This window comes from Aotus nancymaae, unplaced genomic scaffold, assembly GCF_030222135.1.
Source record: "Aotus nancymaae isolate 86718 unplaced genomic scaffold, 86718_ANA_hifiasm-v0.15.2.pri h1tg000011l, whole genome shotgun sequence".
NCBI lineage: Eukaryota > Metazoa > Chordata > Mammalia > Primates > Aotidae > Aotus > Aotus nancymaae.
The window spans coordinates 42,547,060-42,566,119 of record NW_026988422.1 but is presented as its reverse complement, the minus strand read 5'-3'; the positions used below and the strand labels follow the sequence as shown (position 1 = coordinate 42,566,119).

Sequence of the window (19,060 nt, the reverse complement as noted above, 5' to 3'; positions counted from 1 at the left end):
GGTAACCATAACCCTAGTGCCAACACGTCAGAAATAAAACTATAAACAAATATCCCACATGAATTTGGTGCAAAAATCCTCAATAAAATATTAGCAAACTGAAACCAGTAATATCAAAAAGGATGGTAGCATCATGGCCAGGTAATGTTTAGCCCAATAATGTAAGAGTGGTATAACATCATCACCTCTCCCCCCAAATCAATGTTAATTCACCATATTAACAAAATAAAGGGGGAAAATATGATATTTCAATGGATTTAGAAAAATTATTTGATGAAATTCAACACTCATTCTTAACAACATTCAGGATAATGGGGAATAGTTGGAAAGTATTTCAATGTGATAAAGAGCACCACTGTACAAAAACTATACCCAACATCCAACAAAAATTACAGAATGAGTTTAAGCTCAGGAGACATGAATGACCACTCCAAAATATTTTTGTTTTTTTTAAGACAGCATCTCACTCTGTCCCCCATGCAGTGGCACAACCACGGCTCACTGCAACCTCAACCTCCCAGGCTCAACTCAAGCAATCCTCTCACCTCAGCCTCTCAAGTAGCTGGGACTACAGGTGTGCACCACCATGCCCAGCTAACTGTTTTCTTAAGTTTTTATAGAGATGGGGGTGAGCTGGGTGGGTGTCACTATGTTGCCAGAGGTGGTCTCAAGCTCCTGGGTTCAAGTTATCTTCCTGCCTCGGCCTCCCAAAGTGCTGGAATTACAGGTGTGAGCCTCAACATTTCTTTTTAACACAGTACTGGGAATCCAAGCAATGCAATAATGCAAGGGAGAGAATAGGCACAAAGATTGGAAAGAAAATGTAAAACTAATTTGGTTCACAAGTAACATTGTACATGTAGAAAATTTCTAAAGGAATCTATAAATTGGTAAAAATCAACTGCATTTCTATATACTATCAGAAAATTTGTAAATTATTTCAAATGCCAGTTACAAGAATCATTTTTTAAAGCACCTAGAAATGTTTAATTAAAAACTGAAAAGAATAAATTATGGCTGAGATTAAGTAAGATCTAAATAAACAAAGATATATACCATGTTTATTAGAAGACTCAATGATGTCAAGATATCAAGTCTTTTCAAATGGATCTATTATTCAAGGCAATTTCAGTGGATTTTTTTCAAGGAAATTCGCAAAATGACTCAAAATTTATGTGGAAATACAAAGAACCTAGAATAACCAAAATAATGGGGCGGGGGGCGTTCAAAGGCTTACATAACCTGATTCTAAGACTTATTATAAATCTACTATCATAAAGACAGCATGGTATCGGCCAAAAAAAATAGAAAACATGAACAAATAAATCACTGGAATGGAATTTAGTACAAAATAAACCTACGTGTACACATATAGTCACCTGATTTTCCTAAGCACTAATGCAATTTAATGGAGAAAATATTTTCAATAAGTGATGCTAGAGCACCTAGACATCTGCATGGAAAAATAAGAACCTTGACCCTTCAGAGCATGCACAAAAATTATTACTAATTCAAGATAGATCATAGACTTAAATGTGAAAACTAAAAACTTCCCCCTTTCAAATATTTCACTTAATGGTGAAAATAGCTCTTTTTTTTTTTTTTTTTTGATTCGCTCTTGCTACCCAGGTTGGAGGGCAATGGCGCGATCTCGGCTCACCGCAACCTCCGCCTCCTGGGTTCAGGCAATTCTCCTGCCTCAGCCTCTTGAGTAGCTGGGATTACAGGCACGCACCACCATGCCCAGCTAATTTTTTGTATTTTTAGTAGAGACGGGGTTTCACCATGTTGACCAGGATGGTCTCGATCTCTTGACCTCATGATCCACCTGCCTCGGCCTCCCAAAGTGCTGGGATTACAGGCGTGAACCACCGCGCCCGGCCGAAAATAGCTATTTCTTTATCAACTGTTTTACAACTTTACTGCATAAGTTACATAATATAAAAGCCACCCACATTTTAAGTGTTAACTCAATAATTTTTAATAAATGTACAGTTATTAGCCATTATCACAATCCAGTTTCCCTTTATCTGTTTTTAAAGGTTAAGCCAACAAAAACTACAGAAAAGCCACAAGCCAATCAATTTCCATCATCAAGCCCACTCTTTTCCCTTTCCCAATTATCTCAGTTCTTACATATATCCCATATAAATGACATGCTATATCAAGTAATTAAAGATTAATGCTTAAATTTCTTGCTATGTTATCTTGGTATCTTCACATTTCAAGACATAACTTTCATAATCAGAAAAAAATTTTATCTTCTTTTCATTTAGCACACAACCTGCATTATGTTTACAGTAGCTGGGAAATCTCATGAGTATAGATCTTGGCCGCTAATTCAGTAACTGCTTTCACATTTCCTGAGAAATTGAACTTGCTAAGTTATACTCAGAAAGAATTTCTTCTATTTTCCAACAAAAACTTTATACATAATGCATGAAATCTTGCCTTGGTGAGAGAATTTTACAAACAGTTAAGTTTCATTCTTAGTCTCTTGGATAGAAGTCTCTTCTATCCAAATAAATTAGGTGACAGAACATCTAGGCAAAACCAATGAATTACAAACATCAGTTAATTAAAAGGATTATTTTTTTGTTGGCAGTATGTAATCAATGCAACAAATATTAATGTGTGACAATACTAACCACTCTAAAACACATTAAGAAAGTTTTTTTTTTTAAGAAAGTTTTAAATACTACTGATAAACTCATTCAACTAAACATTTGCTGAGTGCCCAGTAGTGCCAGACATTTTGTTAGGCACAGAGATTAACAAAGTAAATAAAGCACTGTCTCTACATTCAAGTAATTTATAGGCCAGTGCAGGAGACAGAGAAGTAGACAACATGATGTAATTTAACAGATGCTATGATAAACATATATATAGGCAATAAGGGTACACATTAGAAGAACCCATATCATAACGCTTTCCATAAAACTGGTGCTTAGCACGGCCTATGTAACTAAACTGCATATCCTGGACATGTATCCAGGAACTTAAAATTAATTTTTTTAAAAAAGGAAAGAGGATTAAAAAAAACAAAACTGGTGCTTAGGCCATACACGATGGGTCACACCTGTTATCCCAGCAGTTTGGGAGATCAAGGTGGGCAAATCGGTTGAGCTCAGGAGTTCAAGACCAGCCTGGGCAAAATGGCGAAATCCTGTCTCTACAAAAAATACAAAACACAATTAGTCAACTGTTCATGCCTGTAGTCCCAGCTACCTATAGGGCTGAAGTGGGATGATCATGACCCCAGGAGGTCAAGGCTGCAGTGAGCCAAGATCGCAACACTGCACTCCACCTGGGTGACAAAGTGAGACTCTGGCTAAAAAAACAAACAAACAAAAAAAAAAAAACTAGTGCTTAACTTAATAGAACAAAGAAATCCACTGGAAAAGAGAAATGTAGAGTACAGAAAAAAAACAAAAGAGCTCTTGGCAGGCAAAGGCAGGAGGATTGCTTGGGTCCAAGAGGTAGGGACCAACCTGGGAAACACAGTGAAATCCGCTACCTACAAAAAATGAAAATAAAAAATTAGCCAGGCATGGTGGCACACACCTATAGTCAGACCAAACTACTCAGGAAGCTGAGGTGAGAGGATAACTTGAAGAGACCAGGAGGCCAAGGTTGCAGTGACCCATGGACTGTGTTGCTGCAATCCAGCCTGGGTGACAAACCAAAAGCCTGTCTGAATTTAAAAAAAAAAAAAAAAAAAAAAGCACAGTACAATGATGATAACCACCACACCAAGGTTCATAACTGTGAAATTTCACAATAGGAGGGATCAATAAAAGGTTCTGAAAGCAGAAGGGTGCAAGGTTACATTCAAATCACCAGGGCAAAACATGACATCAAACTTCTCAACAGGAAACTGGGAGGCAACAACACATTTTCAAAGAACTCTTTACAGAAACAATTTTATAAAGTGTGAGAAGCAGAATAAAGCCATTTCCCAACATATAGGAAAAAATTTAGGGGTAAACAGAGCTGAAGTTGGGAACTATTTTCATAAGTAGTTTTACTTAAATATCTTAAAATTCTATGTTCCATAGATACTTCACAAAGAAACTAATGAGAAATGAACTTCACAAAACAACAAAAACAATACAAACCAGTAAAGAAAGCTTAAGATACTGGGCACAAAAGAATCTACATGAGGCCGGGCACAGTGGCTCACACTTGTAATCCTAGCACTTTGGGAGGCTGAGGCGGGAGGATCACTTGATGTCGGGAGTTTGAGACCAGCCTGGCCAACTTGGTAAAACCCTATCTCTACTAAAAACACAAAAATTAGCTGGGCATGGAGGCATGCGCCTACAGTTCCAGCTATTTAGGAGGCTGAGGCAGAAGAATCGCTTGAACTCGGATGGCAGAGATTGCAGTGAGCTGAGATTGTACCACTGCACTCCAGCATGGGCGATAAGAGGGAGATTCTGTCTCAAAACAAATGAACAAAAAAGAACCTACATGAAAAGAGGAAATGCCAAGTTAGCAGTATGATAGCAAAGGAAGATCCCAAGATGGCAGCTTGGTAGGAGGTGCCTAAAGAACAACCAGATCAGATTGGCAAGGGAAAATAAAGAGCTCCCAAAGGAAGTAAACACAAAATTTGCTTTCAACAGATGAATGTGTGCACATATATGTATGAAAATGTGCGTGTGCGTGTGCGTGTGCGTGTGTGTGTGTGTGTATGAATGAACCTAAAGATTTTATTAAAGAATGTGGGTAGACATGAGAAGCAAGGAAAGATCTAAAATCAATACCCTAACGTCACAATTAAAAGAACTAGAGAAGCAAAATCAAACAAATTTAAAAGCTAGTGGAAGACAAGAAATAACTAAGATCAGAGCACAACTGAAGGAGACAGAGACACAACGCTTAAAAAAAAAAAAAAGAATCAATAAATCTAGGAGCTGGTTGTTTGAAAAGATCAACAAAATAGATAGACCGCTGGCCACACTACTAAAAAAGAGAGAATCTAATAGATGCAATTAAAAAAATGATAAGAGATATTACCACCAATTCCACAGAAATACAACTAACTACCATCAGAGATTACTACAAACACCTCTATGCACATAAACCAGTAAATCTAGAAGAAATAGATAAATTCCTGGACACTTACACCCTCCCAAGACTAAACCAAGAAGAAGTGGAATCCCTGAATAGACCAATAACAAGGTCTGAAGTTGAGGCAGCAATTAATAGCCAACCAACCAAAAAAAGTCCAAGACCAGATGGGTTCTCAGCTGGATTCTACCAGAGGTACAAAGAGGAGCTGGTACCATTACTTCTAAAACTATTCAAAACAATACAAAAAGAGGAAATCCTCCCTAACTCATTTTATGAGACCAACATCATCCTGATACCAAAACCTGGCACAGATACAACTAAAAAAGAAAATTTCAGGCCAATATCCGTGATGAACATTGATGCAAAAATCCTTAATAAAATACTGGCAAACTGAAAACAACAGCACATCAAAAAGCTTATCCATCACGATCAAGTCACCTTCATTCCTAGGATGCAAGGCTGGTTTAACAAATGAAAATCTATAAATGTAATCCATCACACAAACAGAATCAAAGACAAAAACCACATGATTTTCTCAATAGATGCAGAGAAGGCCTTTAACTAAATTTAACAGCCCTTTATGCTAAAAACTGTCAATAAACTAGGTAACGATGGAACCTATCTCAAAATAATAAAAGTTATTTATGACAAACCCACAGCCAATATCATACTGAATGGGCAAAAACTGGAAGCATTCCCTTTGAAATCTGGCCCAAGAAAAGGGTGTCCTCTCTCACCACTCCTATTCAACATAGTACTAGAAGTTCTGGCCAGAGCAAACAGGCAAGAAAAAGAAAAAAAGGGCATTCAACTAGGAAAACAGGAAGTCTAATTGCCTCTATTTGCAGATGACATGATTGTACATCTAGAAGACCCCATCATCTCAGCCCAAAATCTCCTTAAGCTGTTAAGAACTTCAGCAAAATCTCAGGATACAAAATCGATGTGCAAAAATCACAAGCATTCCTATATACCAATAATAGACAAATAGCCAAATGATGACCAAACTCCCATTCACAATTGCTACAAAGAGAGTAAGATACCTAGGAATACAACTAACAAGGGATGTGAAGGACCTCTTCAAGGAGAACTACAAACCACTGCTCAAGGAAACAAGAGTGGACACAAACAGATGGGAAAACATTCTATGCTCATGGTTAGGAAGAATCAATATAGTGAAAATGGCCATACTTCCCAAAGTAATTTATAGATTCAAACCATCGCTATCAAGCTACCACTGACCTTCTTCACACAACTGGAAAAAACACCTTAAACTTCATATGGAACCAAAAAAGAACCCACATAGCCAAGACAAACCTAAGCAAAAAAAGCTGGAGGCATCACACTACCTGACATCAAACTATACTACAAGGCTACAGTAATCAAAACAGCATAGTACTGGTACCAAAACAGAGATATAGATCAGCGGAACAGAACAGAAGCCTCAGAAGTAACGCCACACATCTACAACAATCTGATCTTTGACAAACCTGACAAAAGCAATGAGAAAAGGATTCCCTATTTAATTTATGGTGATGGGAAAACTGACTAGCCATGTGCTGAAAGCTGAAACTGGACCCCTTCCTTACACCTTATACAAAAATTAACTCCAGATAGATTAAAGATTTAAACATAAGACCTAACACCATAAAAACTAGAAGAAAATCTAGGCAATACCATTCAGGACATAGGCATAGGCAAGGACTTCAGGACTAAAAACACCAAAAGCAATGGCAACAAAAGCCAAAATAGACAAATGGGATCTAATTAAACTTACGAGCTTCTGCACAATAAAAGAAACTACCATTGGAGTGAATGGGCAACAAACAGAATGGGAAAAAATTTTTGCAATCTACCCATCTGACAAAGGACTAATATCCAGAACCTACAAAGAACTTAAACAAATCTACAAGAAAAAAACAACAACCCCATCAAAAAGTGGGCAAAGGATATGAACAGACATTTTTCAAAAGAAGACATTTATGCAGCCAACAAACATATGAAAAAAAGTTCATCATCACTGGTCATTAGAGAAACGCAAATGAAAACCACATTGAGATACAATCTCATGCCAGTTAGAATGGCAATCATTAAAAATCTGGAGACAACAGATGCTGAAGAGGATGTGGAGATATAGGAACACTTTTACACTGTTGGTGGGGAGTGTAAATTAGTTCAACCACTGTGAAAGACAGTGTGGCAATTCCACAAGGATCTAGAAATAGAAATACCATTTGACCCAGCAATCTCATTACTGGGTATATACCCAAAGGATTATAAATCGTTCGATTATAAAGACATACATGCAACATGCACATGTATGTTCACTGTGGCACTGTTTACAATAGCAAAGACTTGGAACCAACCCAAATGCCCATCAATTATAGACTGGATAAAGAAAATGTGGCACATATACAGTATGGAATACTATGCAGCGATAAAAAAGGATGAGTTCATGTTCTTTGCAGGGACATGGATGAAGCTGGAAAACATCATTCTCAGCAAACTGACACAAGAACGGAAAACCAAACACTGAATGTTCTTACTCATAACTGGGTGTTAAACAATGAGAACACATGGACACAAGGAGAGGAGTATCACACACCGGGGCCTCTTGGGGGGTGTTGGGGCTAGGGAAGGAATAGAAGGTGGGGGGATTAGGGAGGGATAACATTAAGAGAATTACCTAATGTAGATTACGGGGGATAGATGCAGCAAACCACCATGGCATGTGTATACCTATGTAACAATCCTGCATGATCTGCACATGTACCCCAGAACTTAAAGTATAATAATTTTTTAAAAAAGAAAAATATCAATAGATCCAACACAGAATTTTACAGTACTAAATGTCACCTCTAGATATGAATTTTGTTCTTTATCTTAGGTAAATTTATGATAAGTGTCTTGAGCTAGCAACAAAAATATATGTACTTTCATGAACTATAAATTTTCTAATTAAATTTTACAGGCTAGAAAAAAAAAGAATGTGGGTAGAATGAGCACCAGTATATATAAAACTACAAATATTTTTAAAAAAGCAGTAATTAACTACTACAATACAAAGTTATAGAAGAAAATTAACTCATAGTAACACATTTGGCTCAGCAGTACAGATTTACCTCATAACATAAAAAATGGATTATTTGGCCAGACTTGGTGGCTCACACCTGTAATCTCAGCACTTTGAAAGGCCAAGGGAGAAGGATTGCTTGAGCACAGGAGTTCAAGACCAGCCTGGGAAACATGGCAAAACCCTATCTCTACAAAATTAAAAAAATTAGCCAGGCAAGGTAGCACACACTTATAGTCCCAGCTACTAAGGAGGCTGAGGTGGGAGGATCAGTTGAGCCTGGGAGGTTGAGGCTGCAGTGAAGTGTGATCACCCACTGCACTCCAGCCCGGGCAACTGAGTGAAACCTTGTCTCAAAAAAAAAGAAAGAAAAATTAGTTGACCAAAAATTATGATAACTATACCAAGAGAATTTTTTTAAAAAGAGTAACTATACTAATAAGATTTAAAAAGTACTACTAAAAGACCTATATATTATACTAGAAAATAGTTTTAAATGGATTACATGTAAAATTGATAACTACTTGGCATTATACATATGACCTAGACAGAGGCAAATACCACAAGAAATAGCCAAAATGGAAAAACTAATTTCCTCTGTGAAGAAAACTAGGGAGTGAAAAACAGTAAAGCAAGCCACTACTATTTTTCATTGTAGGTGGTAAATCTTTTTAAATTATTAATTATGTATTTGCTATATAATGAGCTTGTCTGGTCTTTGTCCAGTGTTCCTGGTACAAAGCTTCTAAACCTTTGGTATTTCCAGAGTAACAGAAGTGTCTGTCATTCATGAGCCCACTGATTCACACCTGAGTTTATGCTAATGACGTGACCTGTGGTGGACCCCTAAATAGTTCCAGAATGGCACTGGTCTCCAAACAACACTGGGATTAAAGAACTGGGACTCTAAGCCAGCTCAACCTCTAGGGTGGGGAAAAGAACAGAAGATTAAGTTCAATCACAGATTTAGTCAATTACCCCTACATAACGAACTCCCAAAATTTTGAATACCAAAGCTTAATAAAGCTTCTTTGTTGGTGAGCACATTGATGTCCCAGGAAGGTGATGTACTCTATGTGTTTCCATGGGGAGAGGGCATGAAAGCTCTGTATTTGAGACCCTCCCAACCTTGGTTTTTATGTTTCATTAGGCTTGTCCTAATTTGTATTCCTTTTTTTTTTTTTTTGAGATGGAGTCACGTTCTATCTCCCAAGCTGTAGTGCAGTGGTGCGACCTCAGCTCACTGCAATCTCCACCTCCCAGGTTCAATCGATTCTCCTGCCTCAGCCTCCTGAGTAGCTGGGATTACAGGCGCATGCCACCACGCTCAGCTAATTTTTGTATTTTTAGTAGAAATGGGGTTTCACCATGTTGGTCAGGCTGGTCTCAAACTCCTGACTTCATGATCCACCCGCCTTGGCCTCCCAAAGTGCTGCGATTACAGGCATGAGCCACTGTGCCTGGCCCTAATTTCTATTCTTTACAGCAAAATTCTAATCCTAAATACAGCATTTTCCTGAGTTCTGTGTGTCTAGTAAATTTGTGAACCTGAGAGAGATTGTGAGAATCTCAGGATTTGTAGCCAAGTGCTGAAAGGTACAGGTGGTCTACAGTCCCCAGAGTGGTTAATGTCTGCACCAGGGGCAGTCTTCTTGGGGACCATAGATTTAAACCCATGAAATCTAACTATGGATTCTAATTCAATACATCAGGTGGGGTTAAAACAGAATGGTACAATTTTTACAATATTTTTCAAATTGTAAGGCAACCATATACCTCTGAAAAGTTAAGCAGATTAGTAACAGTACTGAATATCCTTTTAAAAATTATAATTCTGGCCAGGCATGGTGGCTCACGCCTGTAATCCCAGCACTTTGGGAGGCTGAGGCAGGTGAATCACGAGGTCAGGAGTTCAAGACCAGCCTGGCCAACGTGGAACCCCGTCTCTACTAAAAATAAAAAAATTAAAAAAAAATTAGCCAGGCCATTGTGGCGCACGCCTGTAATCCCAGCTACTCGGGAGGCTGAGGCAGGACAATCACTTGCAACCCGGAAGCAGAGGTTGCAGTGAGCCAAGATTGCGCCACTGCACTCCAGCTTGGGCAACAAAGTAAGACTCCATCTTAAAAAATAATAATAACTCAAAAAATATAATTGTAATTCTGGCCGGGCTCAGTGGCTCATGCCTGTAATCCCAGCACTTTGGGAGGCCAAGGCAGGTAGATTACCTGAGGTCAGGAGTTTGAGACAAGCCTGGCAAACATGGAGAAACCCAGTCTCTACTAAATTAGCCAGGGATGGTGATGCATGCCTGTAATCCCAGCTACACAGGAGGCTGAGGCAGGAGAATCACTTGAACCCACGAGGCAGAGGTTGTGGTGAGCTGAGACTGCACCACTGCACTCCAGCCTGGGCAACAAGAGCAAAACTCTGTCTCAAAAAATAAATAAATAAAATTTTATTCTTACAAGGGCAATACTAGAAGAAAGAATGTTGCAACAATCTGAGCAATACACCCAAGAGACAGTAATAAACGCATCAAAGTAATTAAGAACCAACAATGACTAGTTACAAAAATGTCTTACCACAGAGGTGGAATACAGTAGGACCATGGTCAGGCAGTTACTGACATAAAGGTATACCAATTAAAACAATGTGATTTGGACCTTAAGGGTAGACAAACTGATTAAGGGAATAAAACAGTGTCCAAGAATATACACATATACACAATCACCTGAGTGACCCCAACAATCAATAAATAATACAAAAAGGTGTGCAACTTTGCTAATCACTAGAAAAAGACAAACTGCAACCACAATGCTCCCACTTTTGCCACATAGTACTGAAAGTCCCAGTTAGAGCAATTAGACAAGAAAAAGAAATAAAGCACATACAAATTGTCAAGAAGTAGGTAAAGGTATCTCTATTAATAGATAGTGCAATCTTATATATAGAAAACTTTCAAGAATCCACACATACATCCACAAAAAGAAACCCACTCAGTCCCTCTCAACACAACCCACACACAAACCACTCAATTAATATACAAATTCAGCAAAGTTGAAAGCTACAAACTCAACACACAAAAATCAGTTGTATTTCTATACAATCAACAATATGCAATACAAAAGAGCCATGAGCAATATAAAAAAAAGAAAACCATTCAATATATAATAGCATCAAAAAGAATGAAATACTTAGGAATAGATTTAACTAAAAATGCAGAACACTTTTACATTGAAAACCATGAAAGCATTACTGAAAAATATTAAAAGATATCCCACGTTCATGAATAGGAAGACAACCCTAAGTGATGTACTAATTCAATAGCATGCTTATCAAAATCCCAATGGGATTTTTCAAAGGTAGAAAATGGGATCTCAGCCAGGCGCAGTGACTGTAATCCCAGCACTTTGAGAGGTTGAGACCGGTAGATTACGAGGTCAGGGGTTCAAGACTGGCCAATATGGTGAAACCCTGTCTTTACTAAAAATACAAAAATTAGCCAGGCTTGGTTAATTGGGAGGCTGAGGCAGAAGAATCGCTTGAACACAGGAGGCAGGGTTGCAGTAAGCCAAGATCACACCACTACACTCCAGCCTGGGTAACAGAGTGAGACTCCATCTCAAAAAAAAAAAGAAAAGGAATCTCAAGAGACCTTAAATAGCAAAAACAAATTTGAAAAATAAGAACAAAGTTCTCTGGTTTAGCACCAAGGGGAAAAAAAAAAAGAACAAAGTTGGTGGTCTCACACACTGCTCAGTTTCAAAATTTCTAATAATCAAAATAAGGTGGTACCAGCATAAAGATCAACACACAGGCTAACAGAATACACAGGGCTGAGAAATCAATCTTCACATATGTGGCCAATTGATTTTCAACAGGTGCAAAGATCATTCAATGGGAAAAGGAAAGTCTTTTTAATGAATGGTGATGGGAAAAGTGGATACACACAGGCAAAAGAATGAAGGTAAACCCTTATCTTATACCATCAAAAATACTCGGCCAAGTGCAATGGCTCATGCCCTGTAATCCCAGTACTTTGGGAGGCCAAGGCAGGAGGATCACCTGAGGTCAGGAGTTTGAGACCAGCCTGGCCAACATGGCAAAATCTCATCTCTACTAAAAATACAAAAATTAGCTGGATATGGTGGCTGGTGCCTGTAATACCAGCTACTCAAGAAGCTGACACAGGAGAATCACTTGAACCTGAGAGGCAGAGGTTGCAATGAGCCGAGATCGCACCACTGCACTCCAGCCTGGGTGACAGAGCAAGACTGTCTGACAAAAAAAAAAAAGAATGCCCAGCACGGTGGCTCACGCCTGTAATCCTAGCACTCTGGGAGGCCGAGGCGGGTGGATTGCTTGAGGTCAGAAGTTTGAGACCAGTCTGGCCAACATGGTGAAACTCCATCTCTAAAAAAAAAAAAAAAAAAAATGAAAATAAAAATAAATAAAAAAAAAAAGGCCAGGTGTGGTGGCTCATGCCTGTAATCCCAGCACTTTGGGACGCCGATGTGGACAGATCACGAGGTCAGGAGTTGGAGACCAGCCTGGAGAACATGGTGAAACCCGTTTCTACTAAAAATACAAAAATTAGTCAAGGATGGTCGCATGCACCTGTAATCCCAGCTACTCCAGAGACTGAGGCACAAAAATCACTGAAACCCAGGAGGTGGAAGTTGCAGCGAGCCAAGATTGCACCACTGCACTCCAGCCTGGGCAACAAAGCAAGACTCTGCCTAAAAAAAAAAAAAAAAAAAAAAAACAACAATAACTACAAGAGCATAACACTAGGAAATGACCTTCATAAGTAAGAATAACTGAAAGAAGGGAAAAATCAAGAGTTAGGAGAACCAAGTAAATGATGCAATAAAAGCCAAGGAAACAAAAATATAGTTTAAAGTAGGAGAAAAATGTTCAAACAGCAAATGTAGCAAATAAAGCCTAAATAAAGATAAGTGTGTTTACCAATGACAACATCAGCTAAAACAAAGTAGAGTGACAGAGCAATTATATATCAGTAACTGAACAGAAAATGGGAAAAAAAACGTGTGTGTGTGTGTGTGTGTGTATGTACATGCATGTGTATATAATTTTTTAAATCCTTAAATCAGAGGTTGGCAAATTTTTCCTGTAAAAGAACAGACAGTAAATATTTTAGGCTTTACAAGCATCATATGGTCTTCTCTGTCACATATTCTTATATACATACAAAAATAGGCTACAGGCCAGATTTGCCCCATTCCTGCCTAAAAATAATTTCTGCTCCCAAATCAAGCACTTAAGAGACAAAGTTTACATATAGCTAAATACCATTTTCATACACGAAGATAATGCTATTTCTTAGGGCATGACTCAAGTTGCTTTTCTCCCTCCAGTGACAGAGATACTATACAGTAATGAATCTGAATCACTCTCTTGATCCATTAAAATCAAAAGCTCAACCATTATGTAATCCCAACAGCTGCTATATATAACAAAAAAATAGACCTGGCTGGGTGCGGCAGCTCATGCCTGTAATTCCAGCACTATGAAAGGCCAAGTTGGCAGATCACTTCAGCTCAGGAGTTTGAGATCAGCCTGGGCAACGTGGCAAAACCTCGTCTCTACTAAAAATGCAAAAAATTAGCCAGGCACGATGGTGCATGCCTATAGTCCCAGCTACTCGGAAGCTGAGGTAGGAGAATCACCCAAGTCCAGGAAGTTGGGGCTGCAGTGAACTGTGATTGTGCTACTGTGCCCCATCCTAAGTGACACAGCCATACACTGTCTCAAAAAACAAACCAACAAAAATACGTCTGATCCTTTCAGCTAACAAATTCCTTCAGGCTCTATCCTCTAAAGAAATTTTAATAAATTCTGCATCATCCAGAGGTAGATTAAACTGTTTCTAGATAACAAGGGTAAAAATATAATTTGTGGTCAACTGTTTAAATCTTATTTTAATTGTGTTAGACAATCAAGATGATTAAGATGTGGCTGAGGTATCAAGTTTAAAGATGGCATCTACCATTTGCAATTACAAACAATATCACAGCAAAAAAAACTGTATACATTGCTTGAGTAGCACTTACTCCTGCTGTAATAATCCTTAGAAAAAGCAAATAATAACCAGAGATCACAGACAAAGGAAGGGAAACTCATGAGCATGGGGATTCCAAATCCAAAAACAGTAGCTGTTAAGTAGCCTACAATTTTAGCAAGAAAAGGAAAGCAAAGGAAAGTCGTGTGCAAGGATTGATTTACTTTTGCTGAACTTGGGTTTAAAAATCAAAATAAGGCCGGGTGTGGTGGCTCACGCCTGTAATCCAAGCACTTTGGAGGCGAAGGCGGGCGGATCACCTGAGGTTGGGAGTTCAAGACCAGCCTGACCAACATGGTGAAACCCCATCTTAAAAAAAAAAAAAAGTCAAAATAAGGCAAGTTCAGGCCGGGCACAGTCGTTCATACCTGTAGTTCCAACACCTGGGGAGGCCGAGGCAGGTGGATCACCCAAGGTCAGGAGTTTGAAACCAGCCTGGCCAACGTGGTGAAACCCTATCTCTACAAAAAAAATACAAAAAATTTAGCCGGGCGTGGTGGTGCACACCTGTAATCCCAGCCACTTGGGAGGCTGAGGTAGAAGAATCGCTTGTACTTGGGAGCCCAAGGCTGCAGTGAGCCGAGGTGGTGCCACTGCACTCCAGCCTGGGCAACAGAGACTCTGTTTCAAAAATAAATAAATAAGGCAAGTTCAAGCAAAAAGAAGCAACAACCTTATTCATAATAGTCAAGATATGGAAGAAACCTGAGTCCTTTGATAAAGGAAAGAATTAATAAAATGTAACTTATACAGTAGTTCCTCAGTATCCATGGGAGATTGGTTCCAGGACCAGATAGCAAAATCCACAGATGCTCAAGTCTCTGACGTAAAATGGTGTAGTATTTGCATATAACCTATGTATATCCCCGCCATATACTTTAAATCATCTCTAGATTATTTATATAACACAATGTAAATACTATATAAATAAAAGTTATAACACATTGTTTACGTAATAGCAAGAAAAAAAGTCTGCACATGTTCCGTAAAGATACAATTCTTTTCCCAAAAATTTTAATTTGCAGTTGGTTGAATCCACAGATGAGTAATCCACAGATACAGAGGGCCAACTGTGTATTTTTTCAATGGAATATTATTCTGCCTTTAAAAAGATAAAAATTAGGGCCAGGCACAGTGGCTCACTCCTATAATCCCAGCACTTTGGGAGGACGAGGTAGGTGGATAGCTTGAGGCCAGGAGTTTAAGACCAGCCTGTCCAACATGGCAAAACTCCATTTCTACTAAAAATAAATCAGCCAGGTACAATGACACATGCCTGTAATCCCAGCTACTCAGAGGGCTGAGGCATGAAAATCACTTGAACCCAGGAGGCAGAAGTTGCAGTGAGCTGAGATTACACCATTGTACTCCAACCTGGGCCACAGAGCATGACTCTATCTCCAAAAAAAAAAGACAAAAATCATACCAGTTGTGACAACATAGATGAGCCTAGAGAATACTATGCTAAAGTGAAATAAGCAAAACAAAACAAAAAATACTGCAAAATATTCATAAAAGTAGAATGGTTGTTGCCGAGGGTAGAGACAGACTGAAAGATGTTGGTCAAAGAGTACAAAGCTTCAGTTATGCCAGGTAAATTTTAAAAAAAGAAACATTAAGCACGCTATTTTAACAAGTAATAATTTTCAGCTTGTTCTTTGGTTGGGCAATTTATGGATTAGGATATCCATAGGGCAGTAAATTCACAAACATTAGATACTAAAAATAACTCTGAATCCATTTTTTGCCTTATATAGATAAGTTTTGTTTCCATTATGATTTGGGGTTATTTTTCTTCCCTTCTTCAATTACAGCAGACTCACCACATCCATTGGTTCTGTGCCCACAGATACAGCTGGCCAACTAAGGGATGTGAGTATCCTCAGATTTTGGTATCTGGAGAGGGTCCTGGAACCAGTCCCCCTCAGATAAAGAAAGTTGCCTGTAATCATGAGTTGTCTATACAATCAATCTTCCATGGAGGCTGCAGCTGTGTATTCAACCAACCACAAACCCAAAATATTTGGGATGAAACAAGGGGGAGGATTTCACAAAGTTCCAAAAAGCAAAACTTGAATTTGCCACGCACTGAGTACTACTACATTGAATCCACACAAACCAAGTAATGTACAGGCATTATGTTAGATATTTTAAGTAATCTAGAGCTGATTTAAAGTATGTGATATGTAGGCATTGTATTAGATATTGTAAGTAATCTAGAGCAAATTTAAAGTATACACATGGATCTGCTTAGATTATATTGCAAATACTACACCATTTTATACAAAGGACTTGAGCACTGTCAGGTTTTGGTATTCTCTTGTGGTCCTGGAACCAACTCCCCAAGGATATCAAGGAACATTCAAAATATATATGAATAATTCTGATAAGTTATCCAATTTGCCTACAATCCTAGATCCTGAACCCAACAGATACTCATAACAGTCACTTCACAGAATGTAAAAGCAGTTAAGTATATTTTATAGTGGCTTACAATTTATCGACATCTGTAACATTCCACAGAAGCAACATGTTAAATACAACACCCCGGCCCATCTCAATCTTCCTTTTATTTCTAAGAACACAAAAACTACTACTTACCATTCAGAAATCTCTTGCTTCAATTGAGGAACTTCACTAAGTGCTGAATCAGTATCCATGAAACCAAGAAAGTCTCGTTTTATATTAAGGGAAGTCTTCTCCAAACCCTTGCCTGATGTATCATGACCCCTTGACAAAGGATCCAAATCACCTGGTTGTATCTCTGACCCCTGACCTTCTGTAAGACGGACCCGATGACCAGAAGAACTGGAAATAGTATTCCCTTCTTGGTCAGAGCTGTTCTTTTGTTTTCCATCTCTCTGGGGCTTACTATTCAGCCCATCATCACGAAAGCCTTTGGCAAATGGATTGTAATCTATTTTCAGCTGAGTAATCTGAATGTTCTGATAAGCTGTTACTGCAAAGAATTCAGTCTGTGGAAAGGTAAAAGTGTGGACACCAGGGCCATTTAATTGTATCACCTCCACAGCCTTTTCTGCAGGCACCAAATGAAGCCTCGGCAGGTAACGATGCATAGAGTGCAAGATGATATGCCCTTCTTGGTCCAGTGTATTGTTGGTAAGTTTGAGTTTATAGAAAGATACTGGTTGATGCATCCAATAATGACCTGTGGAAGGAGATTCTGGATGAATAAAAACCCTCCCCAAAACATGAGGCTCAGCCTTCCCACTGGGTTCCCACCAACGACCATTCCACTTATAACGATGGTTATCCACAGGAGATATATCCATGACAAGAATATACTTCAAATTTGAATCTAAACCTGTTATCCAATAACGACAGTAAGGAAACATGCGTCTTCCTTGCTTGGTCAGAATCATTTCTGTGCTTCGATGATAGAACTCATTCCACATACTATTGTTATCGAGGGTAACAGTGATTCCACCCACAGTACAGTCAGCTGGAAGGCAAATCTTCCCTTTAGATTTTACTGGTGATGACACACTACTAGCCAAAGCACAGGCATCCTGATTAGTAACCAAAATTCCTTGATCAGTTTTGCCATTTCCTGGCTGCTTTAGGATGACAAAGAAGGTAGGTGCTGCTCCTGCCACTGTTCCACCATCTTGATTAGCCAATATAATCTGCTGTTTCTCCTCCATGATTTCAGTAGGAAACTCAGTAGTAAGACAACTGTAATCACCACATAGTCACAATGGCCTTCCCATCCTAAGAAACAAGCAAAAAAAACCAAAAACAAAAAACACCCTTTAATCAAGTGAATATTTATTTCTTGAACAAAAATACAAGAATGATTATGTCATTCCCGAAATAGTCCTAAATTCTTCCAAGACTTTGCTTCTAAGCCTTTCAATCACATTAAGAATATTTATTCTGGAATATCTAATTATTTTTTAAAGCTTATTTAAATTTAATTAGTTAAGATGCCCATATCCTAATCCTCTCACAATTCACTATAAATACTATAATCTCACACAAAGAAACAGAAGTGTATATTCATTATAAAAAATATAAGTATACAAAATTAAAAAGGTAAATTTGAAGGTTATGCATTTTTAAAGTATCCTAACACTTTATGAATTAATTTCCCAGAAGATTCCTTCATATATCAAGTTCTCCTGGATGAGCAAATTAAATAAGTAAATAAAAGCTAATTGTACAAAATTAGTTCTTCACATGGTTCAGGAGACAGACATGGTTTCAAGTAAAAAGCTATCTTAACTTCTTAGTACACACATTTAAAGAAGCCATGACAAATCACTGGAACTCAGTGGACCTTACAATGAAAAAAAAATGCAGATGAATCTAATATTTAATTTTTTTATTCCTAAATCCTGAGAAAAGCTTTTTGATAAGACACAAAACCTAAAACCAGCAAGGCCAAAAAAAAAGTTGATAAATTTAACATTATATAAGTCCTGGTGCCGTGGCTCACACCTGCAATCTCAGCACTTTAAGAGGCCAAGGCGTGTGGATCACTTAAGGCCAGGAGTTCAAGACCAGCCTGCCAAACACAGCAAAACCCCATCTCTACTAAAAATTTAAAAAAATTAGCCAGGTGTGGTGGTACACACTTGTAATCACAGTCACTCAGGAGACTGAAGCATGACAATCACTTGAAATCAGGAGGCAGAAGTTGCAGTGAGCCAAGATTATGCCACTGCACTCTAGCCTGGGCAACAAGGAAAGACTGTCTCAAAGAACTAAAAATTAAAATTAAAAAATTAAATATTCCGTAAATTCTTTAATCTAGCAAAATCATTTAAGCAAAATCAAAATGCAAACAACCAGGAAAAAGT

At 38.3% G+C, this 19,060-nt stretch overlaps 1 protein-coding gene across 17 annotated transcripts in view; it reads right to left on the bottom strand.

The window, feature by feature from the left end:
• MGA (MAX dimerization protein MGA) overlaps nt 1–19,060 on the bottom strand; it is a 166,395-nt gene that overhangs the window by 82,508 nt on the left and 64,827 nt on the right. For 15 of the 17 annotated variants that reach the window (XM_064374873.1, XM_064374877.1, XM_064374880.1 and 12 more), the window contains exon 2: nt 16,839–17,969. The exons of 1 other annotated variant lie outside the window; for it this stretch is intronic. In XM_064374873.1, coding sequence (XP_064230943.1) covers nt 16,839–17,902 — 1,064 coding nt within the window. In that variant the 5' untranslated portion in view covers nt 17,903–17,969. Of the gene's footprint in view, nt 1–16,838; nt 18,132–19,060 lie in introns of those variants that run through there. One more of the 17 variants, XM_064374869.1, reaches the window with a different exon arrangement.